This window comes from Nicotiana tabacum, chromosome 20 (assembly GCF_000715075.1).
Source record: "Nicotiana tabacum cultivar K326 chromosome 20, ASM71507v2, whole genome shotgun sequence".
NCBI lineage: Eukaryota > Viridiplantae > Streptophyta > Magnoliopsida > Solanales > Solanaceae > Nicotiana > Nicotiana tabacum.
In genome coordinates, this window is record NC_134099.1 from 101,252,967 (window position 1) to 101,271,329 (window position 18,363).

Here is an 18,363-nt window from a genome sequence, read left to right on the forward strand (position 1 = left end):
CGGGTCTGATACCATAAAAAACACACATCATTTCATTTCCGAAAGTCTTTATATTTTTCAGCAAATAATTTTCTTTAAAAACTCTTTTCTCGGACTAGGGATCTCGGAATTATATTCCGGGCATACCCTCAAGTCCCATATTTTACTACAGATCCTACGTGACTGTCGGAATATGGGACCGGGTCCGTTTACCCAATTGTTGACTGAAGTCAACTTAATTCTATTTTAAAGGTAAAACTTAGAATTTTTCTCAAATTTCCACATAAGGGCTTTCCGGATGTACGCCGGATTGCACACGCAATTCGAGGAGAGATAAAAGGAGGTTTACAAGGCCTCAGGACGTAGATTTGACTTCTAAAACAAGAGATGACCTTTCGGGTCATCACAAAAATATTATCATGTGTGAGTGACTTTACTTATTATTTTATGATGGATTATCAATATATTGTAATTCGTGGATAGACTTCTAATTTATACTGAATGATGTTATTTTAAGTATTCAAATCATCATATAACAATACGTAATTATACTAGATAATATCATATGCTTTGGTATAATTATACTATATATAAAATTGATTTAATTCTTTAATATGTTTGTTTACTTTATGCTTTATATTTTAATCAAATAAAATAAAACAATAATAAAAGTTTGTTACGATAAATATTTAAGTTTATTTTTCTATTTAAAAAATTATAAGACCTTGGTACTATCCTTTTTAGTAATTTGACACTCAAAAGCACTTTTTAGAAAATTGGCCAAACACAATTTATTTACCAAATATTGTAAAAAGTACTTCTTAAATGAATTGGCCAAACACAAATAGTTTTTTTTCAAAAGTACTTTTAAAAAAGTACTTCTGAAAAAAAATACTTTTCAAAATAAGCAGATTTTGGCAGTTTGGCCAAACGAGCTCTTAGAAGCACTTTTTAAAAGTTTGACCAAATACTAATTGCTGCTTAAAATTACTTTTTAAATTAATTAGTAAAACACAAAGTGCTTTTCACCAAATTTTTATTGAAAAAAACACTTAAAAAAAATATTTCCCAAAATAACCTCATTTACCAAGTAGGCTACTACTATTATATATGGAGCGTATTTTAGACACCTGATTCAAAATGCCTTTTGGAACGAAACATTTATAATTCTAACGTCATTCTATTACCATTTCCCTCTTCCCATTTTTTTCTCTCTACACTCTCCCAGAGTAGCCTATATGTCTGTTTACGCCGACGGCGAATCACAACAATGATCTCTATAACCTCCGCGGAGTTAAACTACCTCGTTTTCCGATACCTCCATGAATCAGGTACTTCATTTTAGGGTTCAATTAACTATTGTTAATCTCAATTTATATTATTCATAGCTCTTGACATGTTTATTAGAGTTTTATTTGGAGAATTTGATTTTGCGTTTCTGTTGTTAACTTCTTGTTTTAATTAGATCTCGATTTTTTCTTATATTATCTTCACTTTCTTACATGGACGATTTTAATTTTGTAACTATTCCTAGGGCATAATTATTGTCGAGAATAAAATTGACTTCATCTAGTAGTGGCTAGGACCACTCGGACAATTTGCATTACGGCTGGTAAAAAGAGTTATTGGCTAGTCTCGTTATTTAAATAAGAAAATCAAATTGTTGATTATTAAAGAATACTACTCTCCGTTCCATTATATGTGATGGTTGTTTGACTAGAGACAGAGGTTAAGATGCTAATTTGGCGTATATATTATAGTGATAGTAGAAGAAAATATTAAAATAATAGCTGAAAAATTATTTTGGTTGAATAGTTTAGTGAATTTGAATTTTCAAATTTGTGAAAGTTTTATAGAAATACAATACTGTCAAGTAATCTGGGACGTTCTAAAAAGAAAATAGTGTCAAACAACATAGGACGGATAGAGTATTATATTTGGGCTATTAAAATTTGAGAATTCCTCTAGGAGGAGAGAGGTTGGGCCCGTTGGGAGCTAGCACACTTGAATTCTTCTTGTGATAGTAAAAGCGGAAAGAATAAAATGCAACAATTCCTAGGGCTTTAAGTGTAGCCATGCTTACTATACCATTTAGGAGAAAAGAAGACATATTCAGTCTGGAACATTTGTTGCCTATTCTGCCGTTGTCCCTCAATACAACTTGAGAGAGATTAGTCTCATGCCTCTCGATCCCCAAACACTTTTGTCTCAGAAGTAGTTGTTACGTTTAAACATTGAGAAAAAAGCATGTGGCATGTCCGGTTGCTGTGCTACTGATAGAAAAAAAGCATGTGGCATGTGTTTGTCATCTCTTATCCAAATTTTAAGAGAAACGCAATCCTCACCGACCACCGTACTTTCTATCTCCTTCAGCTAGACTTCTTCCTGACTCCTCACTGCCCAACCAACAATCAACAGCAGTATATAACCATACACATTAAAAGGAATACAACTAAAGTGCGAAAAACCCAGAGAAGGTAACTGTTTTCTCATTTCTTAACAGTGATGAGAAACAGGTACCTTCAAGTGTTGTGCCCACCCAAAATCACAAAAGAAGTATGAACTAAACCTTCAAATAAATTAACTAGATACAGGTTGACAGAAATAGTTATGAAACTTACAAATGCCAATTGCCTTAAAAGTACCTTCATTCAAGGAAAATTCCAAAATGCAAAATGAGTCATTTGCTTTGTCGTTGCCAAACTCCAGCTTACTAACTGTAGCTGTTCTTCCATATGGGCTACTTAGTTCATACATATGTTTGAGAAGAATTTCATTCCTTCTGAACATCTATATTGGTTAATCTCACTCATTTCTTGGGCAATAACTGAGTGGTAAGTCCAGTAAACTGGGACTAATGGATGCACAGTTATTTTGGGTTGGGGCTGGGGTGGGTGGGGGGTGGGGGGTTGATAGGAAGAGAAGAAGCTTTATGCAGGAAGCTTCGAGATCTTGAGGGGCTGTGACCTTGGTGGATATTTGCACTAGAAAAGGGTTCGGCTGGGCATGAAAGATGGATGTTATGCACTTAGTATTCTACATCCTTGGAAGCTTTATCCTCTATTCACAATTGGAAATAGTTTGAAAATAGGGACCGGTAATTTCACTATTTTGCCAGAAAGAAGCTTTTGGCAAGGAAGGATCTTTCTCTCTCTCTCTCATATATATATGTGTGTGTGTGTGTGTGTCGGGGTTAGATGGGGTTTGAGAAAGTGCAGAAAACCTGTTTTTGTTTCCATTTCCACATCACGCAAGTGCAAGTCACATGCTTTTGTCCCTTTTGTCATTTTAACATCTTATTTTTTTGGACCAAAACTATATGTGGCTGTATAAATTTGAAACAGTATTTGTCAAGTTGCATATGTATGGGAGGAAGGTAGATGAAGTGGCTAAAGTTAGAGGCTAAAAGTGGCTATGTTGGGCATTCACAATTGTGGTTGATATTAGCTATAAACTGGTGCAGTGAACTGAGGCTGAAGTTTTGGTAATGAGTTCTACCTTTCCAGCTTATCTTTGAATTTCTTGGGGGTTGAAATGGATCAGAATTTCCCCTGGCACCAATACATCTAGGAAGGATATGTCTGACCTATCTAGACGTTATATTTCCAGCGACACTTATAAAAAAAAGTTAATTCATGAAATGCCGATTCCTGCATAACCACACAAGTGGCATTGCATAAATTTCCGGTGACAGTTTTAATTCATGAAATGCCGATTCCTGCATAACCACACAAGTGGCATTGCATCCTGTTAAGTACTTGAGGATGGATTATTTTAAAGAGCAAACCAAGATGAGATCTTTTCGTTTGATCTATCAGTATTTCTTTAAGCACATATGAGGCCTCTCTAGCTTTGACTTCAGCATTAACAGACTACACTCTACAGCACCCTCTGCTAGTTGTGATATTCTATTTAGAGGTACTATCTAGCTTTGAGCTTCAGCACCAACATATTACAGTACCCTCTGCAATTCGTCATGTTCTATTTAGAGGCAAATAACTTGCATATGAAATACTACTCTGGCAATTGATCTGGTGATATCTGATATGCCTTCACTTTGTTGGATCTCTCCTCCTTTTTTGGACTGTTTGTGAGGAGCTGTTATTTCCACCAGAACTACTAAAAGAGCGCAAATGGAGGATGCACTATAAAAAATGAGCGTCTTCCTCAAATGCTTCTGATTTAATTTCATTGAGTTTACATGTCCTTACTTCACTACTTCTGTAATCTAGGATGTGCATATCTTGCTATGGTGAAGTCATTAAGGTGATAGGACTGTCAGGTGTTCATTTCATGTGCTTTCTATTTCAATTTAGTTGAAGCGCATATTGCTTTCTTTTTTTCTGGATGACAAACAATTATCTTTCAGTCTCACGAGCTTTCTTATCTATAAAAGGTGGGGGGAGGGGGAGGTTGAAGCATTCATTGTCATACTTATTTCAATTATTGGTTTAGTTTATGCATGGCTGATGGGGGCATTGGAACGGTCTTAGCTCCTGAGTATTCAGACAAAAAAGAAAATGGATAATAATAAGATTGAAACAGTTACAAAATCCATTCAGCTTCCCTTACTTGATTGAACAGATGAAATTTCAGTAATTGCACTTACTTTAAATGATCTTCCAAGTTGATCAAGACTCTCCAGTTTATAGCTGTTCTTTGTGGTACCAGTTGTTGCTTCATTGAATTTGCTTAGCTAATAGGCTTATGCCTTGACCTTCATCCTGATGGACTAGTCCAAGATCGAATCCTAGAAAAGCAATCTAATCAGTCACTGGTTTACTGATATCTTTTTCAGGATTCTCACACTCAGCCTTTGCTTTAGGATACGAGGGGGGGATGAATAAGAGCACAATAGATGCAAATCTGGTCCCTCCAGGTGCTCTTGTTACCTTTGTGCAAAAGGGTATTCAGTATCTTGAACTGGAAGCAAATTTGAGCAATGTAATGCAAAAATTTTGATATTCTGATTTTGGGTCTGTAGTTGAGCTCTTTTGAGAACTCTGAACTAGCCAATTATAACTATGGGATGCAGGATGATTCCGACATGGACGAAGACTTCCAGTTTCTACAACCTTTGGATCTCATTACAAAGGATGTGTACGAGCTGCAAAAAATAATAAAAGAGAAAAAGGAAAAGCTTCAGAAAGATAAACCTAGGGGGAAGGACAAGGTGAATGCTGACCATGTGAGGGACCATGAACAAGAACCTATAAAAGAAAGAGAGAGGGAAAAACAACAGAGGGAAAAAGAGCGAGAACGGGATAGAGAAAGGATTGAAAAGAATAAGGAGAAAGAAAAGCGCAAAGAAAAAGAAAAACCACGCAAGGATCTTATGGATTTGAAACGGAGTGGAGAAAAAGAGACTACCAGATGTGAAGAAAATGGAAAAGCTGGAGGTAATACATTCGCATTTCAGCTAACTTGCTATTCTTACGAGCATTATAGATGCAGGATATATTGATAGATTTCTACATCTGATACTTTGCTCTTCTCTTTGATAGTCTTTGCCACTCTGAAGTTTTTTCTTGTTGAATTGCAAAATAGATTTGGAGCCTATGGAGATCTGCACAAGCTCAACCTCCTTACCATGTGAAATTCCAAGTTGTGACGTAGTGGTTTTGGAAGGGCATACCTCTGAGGTTTGGCTGCACGTCTATAAAGTTCTTCTAGTCCCCCATGATTTCTCAATTGGTGATCCTGTATATATATTTCTGTTTTTCTGTCTTCAACAACAACAACATACCCAGTGTAATCCCACAAGTGGGGTCTGGGGAGGGTGGTGTGTACGCAGACCTTACCCTCCTACCTGCCGAGGTAGAGAGGCTGTCTTCATAATTCATATATTAACATAACAATTTTCTCTTGTTTCTAAGCTCATGCCAGGTTTTTGTTTGTGCTTGGAGTCCAGAAGGGTCACTTCTTGCATCTGGGTAAGCATTAGTACCATTTCTTTCTTTTTTGAAATGAATAGTACCATATCTTTCTTTTGGTGCTCTTGTTATGAATCAAGTCATGTTCATTTTTCATACTGCTGTTTTTAATTCTTTTGTGATTTTTTTTTTTGAGAAGGATTTCTATTGTGATTTACGACTTTGGAAGTAATCATCATAAGCACTGTACTTCAAAATAATCATGATAGTTTTATTTACAAATTTCTGCTTCTTGTTCTCTTGCAACATCAATTTGTTCTTTAATATTTAGTTCATCTTAAAAATCCTCTGCGCAATCTCTGATGTCCTCTTCGGAATGCTTTAGACATAGTAACATTTATGCACTAGATGTTCCCGTATACTCCATTTTCTTTTCTTATGGAAATGTGATAGACAAAAGGAGATTCTCATTCTATGAAAGCAGATTAACCTTCAAGGAATATGTACGGAAAAGAAGACACCACACCCCAGAAAAAGGAAGATGAACGCAAAAAAAAAAAAATTAACAAGAACTATTCTGCTGAAGTGTGGAGATACTTGACCGAGAATTTATGGATTCTCTAATATGTGAAAGGATAAAGACTTCTACCAGTCTTGTTGGGTCACAAAGTCTTATTTTTGATAATATAATTACCAAGTAGTTCATGCAAAGATGAAATTTACCATTTTCTACACAGATTAGTGGACTGTGCTCTACTAAGCTTGTTAAATATTTGCAAAGACAAACCATTTTTCCAGTTTGGCTCCTCAATTAGCATATATTTGGTCATGTGACTTTCTCTCGGGAAGGCTTTACTAGAATCATATTCCAAATTAGTTCTCTCCAACGAATTGGAAAATCTTGTCAATGATATGTCTTTATCAACTAGAGTAATTCGCTTTGTCAGGTTCAGTGTCTACTCTTATTACTGGAATATTGATCAGTGATCTGGTGATAATAGCATGTGGTTAAATAGGTTTATTATAATGACACCTAGGCTTTTGATTACCGGTTTGTTTTTAAAAGTTGGGTGCATCTGTTGCCCGAAGCCCCTACTTTCTGATATGCTCTAAAAGGTCAAATTCTATGAAGTGGTATTTCTTTAGTAAAAATGTTGAGAGTAGTTTTGGACTCTTCTGAGGAACCACTTATAGCTAAGCTTGTGTAATATCAAATTTAGGTCTGGAGACTCTACTGCTAGAATTTGGACCATTGGAGATGGTCCATGTAATTCTACAATCCCAAGCGCGCATCCAAATGTTGTGGTTTTGAAGCATTTCAAAAGTCAAGCAAATGAGAAAAGCAAGGATGTCACAACACTTGATTGGAATGTGAGTTTTCTGTTGCTTGTTTTAAGCTGACTCTCATTGTCTTCTATACTTTTCTGGTGGACTTTCTGAAATTAGACTCATTGCTTATGGGTTACCAACTTGATTTACTTGTTATTATATGATCTTGTATTTTTGACTTCTTCTTGTGTAGGGCGAGGGTACCCTGCTTGCAACAGGTTCTTATGATGGCCAAGCCAGAATCTGGAACCGAGCTGGTAAGGGGCATGGAAGGAAAACTGGATGTGAAGATTGAATGTATCAATTGTCCATTGAAAAGATGGTTATGGGAATGTGTTTGCTTAAGTTTGATCTTTGGATTATTTCATAATACGGCAACACTATTCATGTTCTGGTTAACTAATGGAAACTAAAAGGCACCAAGAAGCAACCCATGCCCTTGTTGGGAAATGATTAGCTTTTTGCTATAGAGGATCAGTAGACCCATAAGATAACTGTACTCAAATGCATTTAATTAATATTTTCAGTTTTCTTTCTTTAGCTTCCTTTTGTAGAGGGAAGTCTTACCGGTCTTCATATGTAGCTATGAGGAAGGCTGGGAAAGATTCTTCTTTGGGAGGACAATGGGTTAAGGTTTTCAAAGTCCATAAATCTGTTAGGGTACTCTTGGTTCATTATTGACTTCTTTGTTCCAATAACCTTCTCTCAAGCTTTTAAAGAGAACTTGAAGGGATAATTGTAAAATAAGTTCCAGGTATGGTTGCCTCTGACCTATGGCAGCCACTATGGTGTACTCTTTGAGATGTTAGTTCTCAATCTTGAGTAAGCTCATCTGTCACTGAATGGTATTTTTAACTTACTTTACACCACAACAAGAATTTGCATGTCTGTTGAAATAAGCATCTGTAAATTCGAAAACTTCTAAGACAAGTGGTTGATGCTCAAACTTGATATGTGATCCATTCCTGACATTTGTACTTTACCCCGTTGAAACGATTGAAGAATGTACAATCCTTTCCATTGTTTTCTACAGAATCTCATGGCTTTAGCCTTTTCACTAATTAGCAAATTATTCAGCCTTGCAGTTGTTTAACTACTCGTGTTATCCACGTGTTATCAAACTGGACTATTTACTCAATGATGTTACTTGTGTTTAGGTTTCTGTGGCTTTACTGTTCGTGGCGCCTTTATCATCTTATAGTGTCATGTCTGGTTTTCTCTTACTGATTTCCATCCTATAAACTGACTTTTCATCCAGGGGAATTGGTTAGTACTCTAAACAAACATAGAGGGCCAATCTTCTCCTTGAAGTGGAACAAGAAAGGTGATTATCTCCTTAGCGGTAGTGTTGATACAACTGCCATTGTTTGGGATGTGATGTCTGGCGAATGGAAACAGCAATTTGAATTTCATTCAGGTGTTTTGTTGTACTTGTTCTGTCTTAGTTGTGCTTTTATATTTTACCCCATATCTTGGCAAGGATAGAGTTTCTTTTGTGTGCTTTCTCACTGTTATATAAATCCATTCAGGTCCCACGCTTGATGTTGATTGGCGAAACAATAGTTCTTTTGCAACCTGCTCCACTGATAACGTGATCCACGTCTGTAAAATTGGAGAGAATCGACCAGTCAAAACTTTCTCAGGACATCAGGTGTGATCCAGTTGCTTTTTGTGGGAAAATCTTACGTAATATTTTGTTGCTATTGAAAAGGTGGAACTTGTCAAGAAGATTAAATTGGATTAGTGTACTTTTTCTCTTTATCTCTTTGATGTATATGCACTGATTATTACAGCTTAACAAAATGATGTGCTGAATAATTCTCTTGTCCTTCCCCTGGTCACAAAACAATTGGTTTGATCAAATAAAAGAAGAATCATTCTCATTGCATTTTGATCAATGTTAACTTCTCTGGGTTCTATTATAACAATTCTAGTTCTATATGTTTTGTTCTCTTTTCTGTTTGAACTGTTTGTGCAAACTTAAGTAAGTTGAATACTGAAGCTTAGTGTGTGATGTTTAATCGGAACATTGATGTATTCTGTGTCAATATTCTTAAATGGTTGTTGACTTCGCCATTGCAGAGTGAAGTCAATGCTATCAAGTGGGACCCCTCAGGTTTTTTGCTGGCTTCATGTTCTGATGATAACACAGCTAAGGTAATTCCTAACTTATTTTGTCCTTTTAAACTAATAGCAGGTAAATTATATCCAAAAAAAAAAGAAAAAAGAAACAGCAGCTAAATTCCCTTTTCTCCACATGATTCAGAATATTATTATATTTTACGGTCTTCTGGTTATCTAGACTTTGCTGATTATCCTTATTCATTTAGGTTCTAATTTGCGTATTATATTAATGCATCTTTTTGTATTTTTCCTCTGGTAATTGATTGTCATTTTATTTTCACTCATCAAAAAATCTCTTATTTATGTTTTTGTCGTGGAATTTGCAAGTGTTTCTCCACAAGCAAAATCAGCTTAAATAGGTCTGGCAGATACAGAATTTACTGTTGATACGCTGTGAGCTCTTAGTTTCATATTTGACCTCCTTAATGTGAAAATATCTGCATTACCTAGATTCCTAAACCTTGAATCAGTAACGCCAAGGAAGTTCAAATAATTACAGAACTATTAGAGAAAGTTGATTTATAGCTTCATGTTGTTTGAGCTAGGACTTCGAATATGTTGTTTCTAAGATATTGTGTTTATCGTGTTGTATAAAATGAATTTGGTCTATAATCCTTTTTTTCTGTGCAGATATGGAGCACGAAACAGGATGGCTGCCTGCATGATTTCAGAGAACATGGCAAAGTATCACATATAACATAATGATTTCATCTAAAAGTCTGCTCTTTTTTTTATTTTTTTAAATTTAATCAAATCAGACATATCAGCTATTGACTATTAACTTTTAGGAGATATATACCATCAGATGGAGTCCAACTGGCCCTGGTACAAGCAATCCGAATAAACAGTTGTTGCTGGCAAGGTAATTATTCTATCTATTGCTACTGGACATGTTCTTAAATTACATTATTCTTTCTACTATAGTTGTCTGTCAGATGTGGTCGTAGCACATGATTCTCACTCGATTAGATTTCAGATTAATATTGGACCACTGTTCATAGGTAAGTGATAAAGGTTCTATATTCTGTCAGACACTGTTTTCACTGATTTATTAGGAAATACTCTCTGTTCCATTTTATATGACACTATTTCCTCTTTGGTCCTTCCGAAAATATCGGGCACCTTTACATATTTGGGAGCTCTTTAATCTTAGCATTCCCATTTTACCTTGATTGTGCATGCACTTATAGGAATGATACTGAATGTTGAAAACCACTATATTCTAAGAGTACTCTTTGTATGTTACATACACTTAGCTCATGTATCAAAGTCTGTTTCTTGAACTCCATTTTCAATAAAAAACCATGATATGAAATGAAGCAGAAGGAGAAACAGTTTTACCCTTTATCCTTAGGTGATCTGTGGAGTGGGATGTAATCAGAAGCTATTCCAGCCCCCGCTCTATTTTGCACTTTAGGCTTCAAGTTCCATCAATCTCACTTGTTACAATATAGCTATATATGGGGTGGGGATTTAGTTGCCTGCTTGTTACATTTTCTAGGCACATTTTGTCAGATGTATTCATGTTTTAATCCTTTAGACGAGTAAGGAAGTTGTGAGAATGCACGGGAGAAAAATATTATATTGATTAAAGTGTTGTACAACCCTATTTATATAAAGTAATTACATAATAATAGGTATCTACTTCCCGATGTGGGACACTAAACATGACTAACTACTTAACACTCCCCCTCAAGCAGGTGCATATAAATCATATGTACCGAGCTTGTTACAGATGTAACTAATACGAGAACCAGTAAGAGACTTAGTGAAAATATCTGCTAGCTGATCATTCGACTTTACAAACTTTGTAACAATATCTCCTGAGAGTATCTTTTCTCTGACAAAGTGACAGTCGATCTCAATGTGTTTAGTCCTCTCATGGAATACCGGATTTGACGCAATATGAAGAGCAACCTGATTATCACACACCAATTCCATCTTGCTGATTTCTCCGAACTTCAACTCCTTGAGCAACTGCTTGATCCAAACTAGCTCACACGTTGCCATAGCCATGGCCCGATATTCGGCTTCGGCGCTAGATCGAGCAACTACATTCTGTTTCTTGCTCTTCCAAGAGACCAAATTACCTCTTACAAGAACAAAATATCCAGACGTAGAACGTCTATCAGAAGGTGATCCTGCCCAATCAGCATCTGTGTACCCAACAATCTGTTCGTGGCCTCGATCCTCGAACATTAACCCTTTGCCTGGAGCTGACTTTATATACCGAAGAATGCGAACAACTGCATCCTAGTGACTATCATAGGGAGAATCCATAAACTGACTTACAACACTCACCGGAAAAGAAATGTCAGATCTAGTTACTGTAAGGTAATTCAATTTGCCAACCAACCTCCTATATCTCGTAGGATCTCTAAGAGGCTCCCCCTGTCCAGGCAGAAGCTTAGTATTCGGATCCATAGGAGTGTCAACAGGTCTACAACCCATCATTCCAGTCTCCTCAAGAATGTTTAAGGCATACTTCCGATGTGAAATAACAATACTTGAGCTAGACTGAGCGACCTCAATACCTAGAAAATACTTCAATCTGCCCAGATCCTTAGTGTGGAAGTGCTGAAAGAGATGCTGCTTCAGATTAGTAATACCATCATGATCATTGCCAGTAATAACAATATTATCAACATAAACCACCAGATAAATACACAGATAAGGAGCGGAATGCCGATAAAACACAGAGTGATCAGCTTCACTACGAGTCATGCCGAACTCCTGAATAACTGTGATGAACTTACCAAACCAAGCTCGAGAGGACTGTTTCAAACCATATAGTGACCTGCGCAATCGGCATACAAGACCACTAGACTCCCCCTGAGCAACAAAACCAGGTGGTTGCTCCATATAAACTTCTTCCTCAAGATCACCGTGGAGGAAAGCATTCTTAATGTCTAACTGATAAAGAGGCCAATGACGTATAACAACCATGGACAAGAAGAGACGAATAGATGCCTACTTTAGCCACGGGAGAGAAAGTGTAACTATAATCAAGCCCAAAAATCTGAGTGTATCCTTTTGCAACAAGACGAGCCTTAAGACGATCAACTTGGTCATCCGGACCGACTTTGACCGCATAAACCCAACGACAACTAATAGTAGACTTACCTGAAGGAAGAGGAACAAACTCCCAAGTGCCACTCGCATGCAAAGCAGACATCTCCTCAATCATAGCCTGTCGCCATCCTGGATGAGATAGTGCCTCACCTGTAGACTTTGGGATAGAAACAATGGACAAAGATGATATAAAAGCATAATGAGGTGATGATAACTTAAACCGACATAATGAAGATTAGGATTAAGAGTGGATCGTACACCTTTGCGGAGTGCAATTGGTTGACTAAGAGGAGACAAGTCCGCAGTAGGTGCAGAATCTGATGCAGGACGTGAATCACCTGGGCTTGATGCTGGATGTGGACGACGATGATAAGTCAAGAGTGGTGGAGCTGCAGAAGGTTGAACTAGAGCTATAGGTGGTGGAGCTGCAACTGGAGCAGTAGGTGGTGGAGCTGCAACTGGAGCAGTAGGTGGTGGAGCTGGAGTTGTAGAGGAAGATGAATGAGAGATAGTGACTGAATCTCCAAAAAATGAAACTGGTAGCACCTCAGAAATATCTAAGTGATTACCTGGACCTGTGAAGTATGTTTGGGTTTCAAAGAAGCAACGTTTTAAAAAGTGACGAAGCGACGCGAAGCGATGCCTTGTTGTCCATGCCTGAGGCGAGGCGACCACACGAAGTGCTCGCTTCAGTAGAAGAAGCACGAAGCGACAAAACGCTCGCTTTTGTGGTGGAGGAGGTCAGTTTTAAGAAAAAAAAAAGTTTGGGTCAGTTTTCTTTTAAAAAAAAAATTTAGGACTGCTTTTTTTATTATACAAAACAGACCCCTAACCTAAGTAAAGACCATTTCTCTCAAAATCAATTGCTGCTAGGGTTCAAGACTTCAACAGAGAAGCTCCAAGTAATTTTTCTTCTGTCTTCTTTCTTTTCTTCTTCTTCTTTTTTTCTTTCTTCTTTATTCATCTTGTTCCCGTCCAGGCACCTGCTCACAGCTAGGGCATGTGCGAAATTTTTTTCCTCATTTTTTTCTACTTGTTTAGTATTTTAGCCTTTATTAATTAATTTGTATATGTATTTCACTTTATAAAGTTAATTATCGTATATGTATTATATTTTAGTTTATTTGATTAGTATTTTAGCCTTTATTTATTAATTTTTATGTGTATTTCAGTTTGTAAAGTTAATTTTATATATATATATATTATTTTTATATAATTTTTAGCCTTTATTTATTAATTTTTATGTGTATTTCAGTTTATAAATTGAACTTTTTGATTATTTATATTGTGTCTTTGCAAGATTTACATTATGTTTTTTAAGAATTGCGCTTCACTTCAGTGATGGGTGCGCTTCGCTTTTGAAGCGAGGTGAGCCCCTGTCGCTTTTTTGCGCTTCTCGCTCTCAAAAAACCTGCAAAGAAGGTAACATCAGCAAACATAAGGTACCACTGGAGGTCAGGAGTATAGCATCGATACCCCTTTTGCTTTCTCGAGTAACCCAGAAATACACACTTAAGAGCACGAGGAGCTAACTTATCTTTTCCTGGAGTAAGGTTATGAACAAAACACGTGCTTCCAAAGACACGGGGTGGAAGAGAGAACAAAGGTAAGTGGGGAAGTAGGACAGAGAATGGAGCTTGATTCTGGATAGCTGAAGATGTCATATGATTAATACGATAGCAAGATGTAAGAACTGCATCCCCCAAAAAACGCAACAGAGCATGAGATTGTATGAGTAGGGTACGAGCAATTTCAATAAGATGTCTATTCTTTCTTTCAGCTACCCCATTTTGTTGAGATGTGTACGGACAGGATGTTTGATGAATAATCCCGTGAGAGTTCATAAACTGCTAAAATGGGGAAGACAAATACTTTAGGGCATTATCACTACGAAATGTGCGGATAGAAACCCCAAATTGATTTTGAATTTCAGCGTGGAAGGTTTGGAAAATAGAAAACAACTCAGACCGATTTTTCATCAAAAATATCCAAGTGCACCTGGATAATCATCAATGAAACTGACAAAGTAGCGGAATCCCAAGGTAGAACTGACCCGACTAGGACCCCAAACATCTGAATTGACTAAAGTAAAAGGTGACTCTGTTCTATTATTAAGATGCCGAGGGAAATGGGAGCGTGTATGCTTACCGAGCTGACATGACCCACACTCTAGAGTGGACAAGTGAGATAAGCCAGGTACCATTTTCTGAAGTTTTGACAAACTGAGATGTCTCAACCGTTTATGTAATAAATCTGGTGACTCAGTAATGTGACAAGTTATTGAAGGAAGACAAGATGTGAGTCCATGTGATTTTGCAAGGATAAGGTAATAAAGTCCATCTGATTCACGTCCGATACCAATGATTCGTCCCATACTGCATTCCTGTATAAAAACAAGGTCATCAAGAAATAAAACAGCAGATTTAAGTGATTTGGCTAAGCGACTAACGACTATGAGATTAAAAGGACTACCAAGAACATAAAGAACTGAATCTAAAGGTAAGGAAGGAAGTGGGCTTGCTTGACCTATTGCAATTGCCATGGTTTGAGACCCATTGACCATTGTGACTGATGGAAGCGATTGAGAATATGAAATACTAGTGAAAAGAGATTTGTTACCAGAAATATGATCAGATGCACCTGAATCAATGACCCAAGACTCAGAAGTTGAAGATTGGGAGACACAAGTCACACTACTATCTGTTTGAACAACGGAAGCTATCCCTAAAAATGTCTGTTTACTGTAGCTTTGTACTAAAGGAACTCAATATAATCTGGTAAAGAAACCATCTTGATTGGATTCAATGCATTGGATCCAACGGATTGTGAGTTAAAGGCTTCAGATATGAATGCTATTATAATGTTGCACAGGAAAAAGCAGATTTTTTCTGAAAATTATTGTTCACACCGGAAAAATATAAAAGTGGTTGGAATTTGATTTAAATTGGATGGGTAGGTTCGGAATTGCAAGGGGAACAAGCTGTCCTGAAGAGTCGTCGCCAAAAAAATGGATGGAAGGTGCTCCACGTGTGGCGTCGGAACTTCGCCAGAATTTTTTTTCCGGTGGTGCTTGGGAGCAAGGGTTTTCTGACTGAGATTTTTTATGGGTTGGTCGCCGGAGGCTGATCTATGACCAATAGTGGATTTTTAGTTGCGACAGACCTGTGTTTGCCGGAAAAGACTTCCGGTTGACTGATTTCTCTTCCCGGAGTCACTGGAATTTATGCACAACGATAAATCTCTCACGATTGCTCTGATACTATGTGAGAATGCACGGGACAAAAATATTATATTGATTAAAGTGTTATACAACCCTATTTATATACAGTAATTACATAATAATAGGTATCTTTTTCCGGATGTGGGACACTAAACATGACTAACTACTGAACAGAAGTTTGAACACAAGTCCCTTGCTTGATTTGGTGCCCAAAGTCCTAACCGGTATGGAATAATTTTAAATCTCGGTTACCCCTCCCTTGAACTTGAAACAACTATCCCTTGGCAAATTCTTAGGGCCTCGGTGCAGGTAAGCCTTCTCTTCGGTTAGATAAGATTTATTCATGTTACACTTTTTAGTAAAAATAATCCAGAGAGAGACAATTCCACCTTAACCGTCCAGCAAATGGCTTCTTTGTGTGTGCTGATTCCAGAAAAGATTCTAAGGAAAAGGGTTAAAAATGCTCCTAAACTATTGGAAAAGGTTTAAAAATACTCTTCATCCACCTATTGGGCTAAAAATACCCTCCATCCACCTTTTTGGTTTACTTATGCCTTTGACCGTTAGGTTAATGTTGAATTAAAAATAATATTTATTTAAATTTCACATGGCAACTTTTTATTGGACAAAATTAAAACATCTAACTCTTTAGAAAGACCCACCCATATACCAGTTTTTCGTACTAACGCGCTTCAAACACTAACCTGACCCGAACAAAAAGTTCAACAAAAAAAGAGAGGGCCCACTTCTATCAAACTCTATGGAACAAAAGCTCCATAGAAGTTGCAGCGAACATATAGACGCAAATTTACTACATGGTTTTCTTTTTCTTGTTATGGCATCTAGTTCTATTTACATGATAGACACAAATTGCAGTATATTCAAGATGAGTTTAATTTAATCATTTTCACATAACAGAAAGATCTCAAAGTGATTGCTTGGAAGATATCATAAACTGTTGGACTACCCCTAGTTTTCCGTCCCCACATTATTATCAAGAAAATCATTGGCTCATTCATGCTAGGCTTTTCTTGTTTGTTTAATTTGTTCATGAACCTTTATTCGATGATAATGCTTTACATGAGATTAATCAAGAAAGTGAACACATGTAAATCCATGGTTAGATGGAAGTGGGGCGTCTTTTTTTTATTTGAACTTTTTATTCGGGTCAGATTAGTGTTTGGGGCGGGTTAGTTCGAAAAACGGGTAGATATTAGTGTGTCTTTCTAATAGGTTAGATGTTTTAATTTCGACCAATAAGAAGTTGCCATGTGGAATTTAAATAAATATTTTTTAAATTCAGCATTGACCTAACAGTCAAAGGGCATAAGGTGGATGGAGGGTTTTTAGCCCAATAGGTGGATGGAGGGTATTTTTAGACCTTTTTCAATAGTTCAGAGGTATTTTTGACCCTTCTTCGTTTTTTTATTGTACATTATTTTTAGTTCTTTCAGCTTATGGTTTCGTTTTATTGTTTGTGTAGTGCTTCATTTGACTCTACTGTGAAGCTATGGGATGTTGAACTAGGGCGTCTTCTTCACAGCTTGAACGGCCACAGGTATGGATGTGAACTCATTATGTCTAGTTGGAAAGACACTCAGGGAAATATTAAGGCACTCTTAATTAAATTACAGCGTAACAGAAACAATTACTGTTTGAACAAATTGGTAGTGTCAAATCATAGGCTAGAGCATTATGGTGCTTGTTTACTTGTGCTTAATCCAACTATCAACACCTATATACCTCTTCTTTTTTGCTGGGGGTGGGAGTGGAGTGAGAACGAGGGAAAATGAATTTTTTACATTTGCATGTTTAAAATTTTTTGTGTTGTCTTGTTAGACTTCTTTTAAATCATTTTTTCTGTACTGAATGGTTTCTCTTCCATTTTAAATCCAGGGATCCTGTCTACTCTGTTGCATTTAGTCCGAATGGTGAGTACTTGGCAAGTGGATCATTGGATAAATGCTTGAATATATGGTCAGTGAAGGAGGCCAAGATTGTAAGAACTTACAATGGCGATGGCGGTATTTTTGAAGTGTGTTGGGACAAGGAAGGCAACAAGGTTGCCGCTTGTTTTGCAAACAATGTGGTTTGTGTCCTTGATATTCGAATGTAGAGGTTGAGGAATAGCCTTCAAGGACTTGGGAACGAAGTAGGATCTTCTGAAGAAACTATGCCTAGGACACTTGTAGAAATGCAGAATTGAAACTCAAACAAAACGTATTTGAAATCATTGTAGATTAGTGCAGATAGGATTATGGCACTGACCTAGACTGAGGATGTAGCTGCTAGTATAACTGTTCCGCTATTCTTTTGGCAACGAAATTGACATGGCGGTGATTATACTGTCGTAAGTCAGCAGCATTTGGTTGTGCAACTGCAAATATTCTGATTAGATGTAATGTAGCCACCTTGTTATTCCTTGCTCGAAATTGATTCCAAAATCCTAAGGGTGGATTGGTTTGCGAACAAGTTATACTGGATTATAATGTGGAAATTATAATTCGGGGACTAAAACTATCTTGCTTTAGTTTCTTTTTTTCCCCTAATATTTGATGCATGCGATTTTATCCTTTCATGGCATTCAACTTCCCAGAATTATATCTTTACATTAGCAATGATGAAGAAAACAAACTGAAATAATAAAAACTTACCTCTAATTAAGTCCTTTTGTATTCAAGTTAGAATCCATGAAACATAAAAATTAAACTGATACACAAAGCAAATTTTTTTTGATTTCAAATGCTTTTGCAATATTGCTTGTTA

At 36.8% G+C, this 18,363-nt stretch overlaps 1 protein-coding gene across 1 annotated transcript; it reads left to right on the plus strand.

Moving 5' to 3' along the window:
- The first annotated feature begins 1,131 nt into the window (after window positions 1–1,131).
- Window positions 1,132–18,114, plus strand: LOC107767324 (WD40 repeat-containing protein HOS15-like). The gene is made up of 14 exons (XM_016586291.2): window positions 1,132–1,310; window positions 4,778–4,923; window positions 5,015–5,378; window positions 5,527–5,621; window positions 5,866–5,912; window positions 7,073–7,223; window positions 7,375–7,438; window positions 8,440–8,598; window positions 8,711–8,832; window positions 9,264–9,338; window positions 9,936–9,989; window positions 10,094–10,167; window positions 17,081–17,155; window positions 17,494–18,114. The coding sequence occupies exons 1-14, from the start codon at window positions 1,250–1,252 to the stop codon at window positions 17,711–17,713; spliced, it is 1,707 nt and encodes a 568-aa protein (XP_016441777.1). The 5' UTR covers window positions 1,132–1,249; the 3' UTR covers window positions 17,714–18,114.
- The last annotated feature ends 249 nt before the right edge of the window (window positions 18,115–18,363 follow it).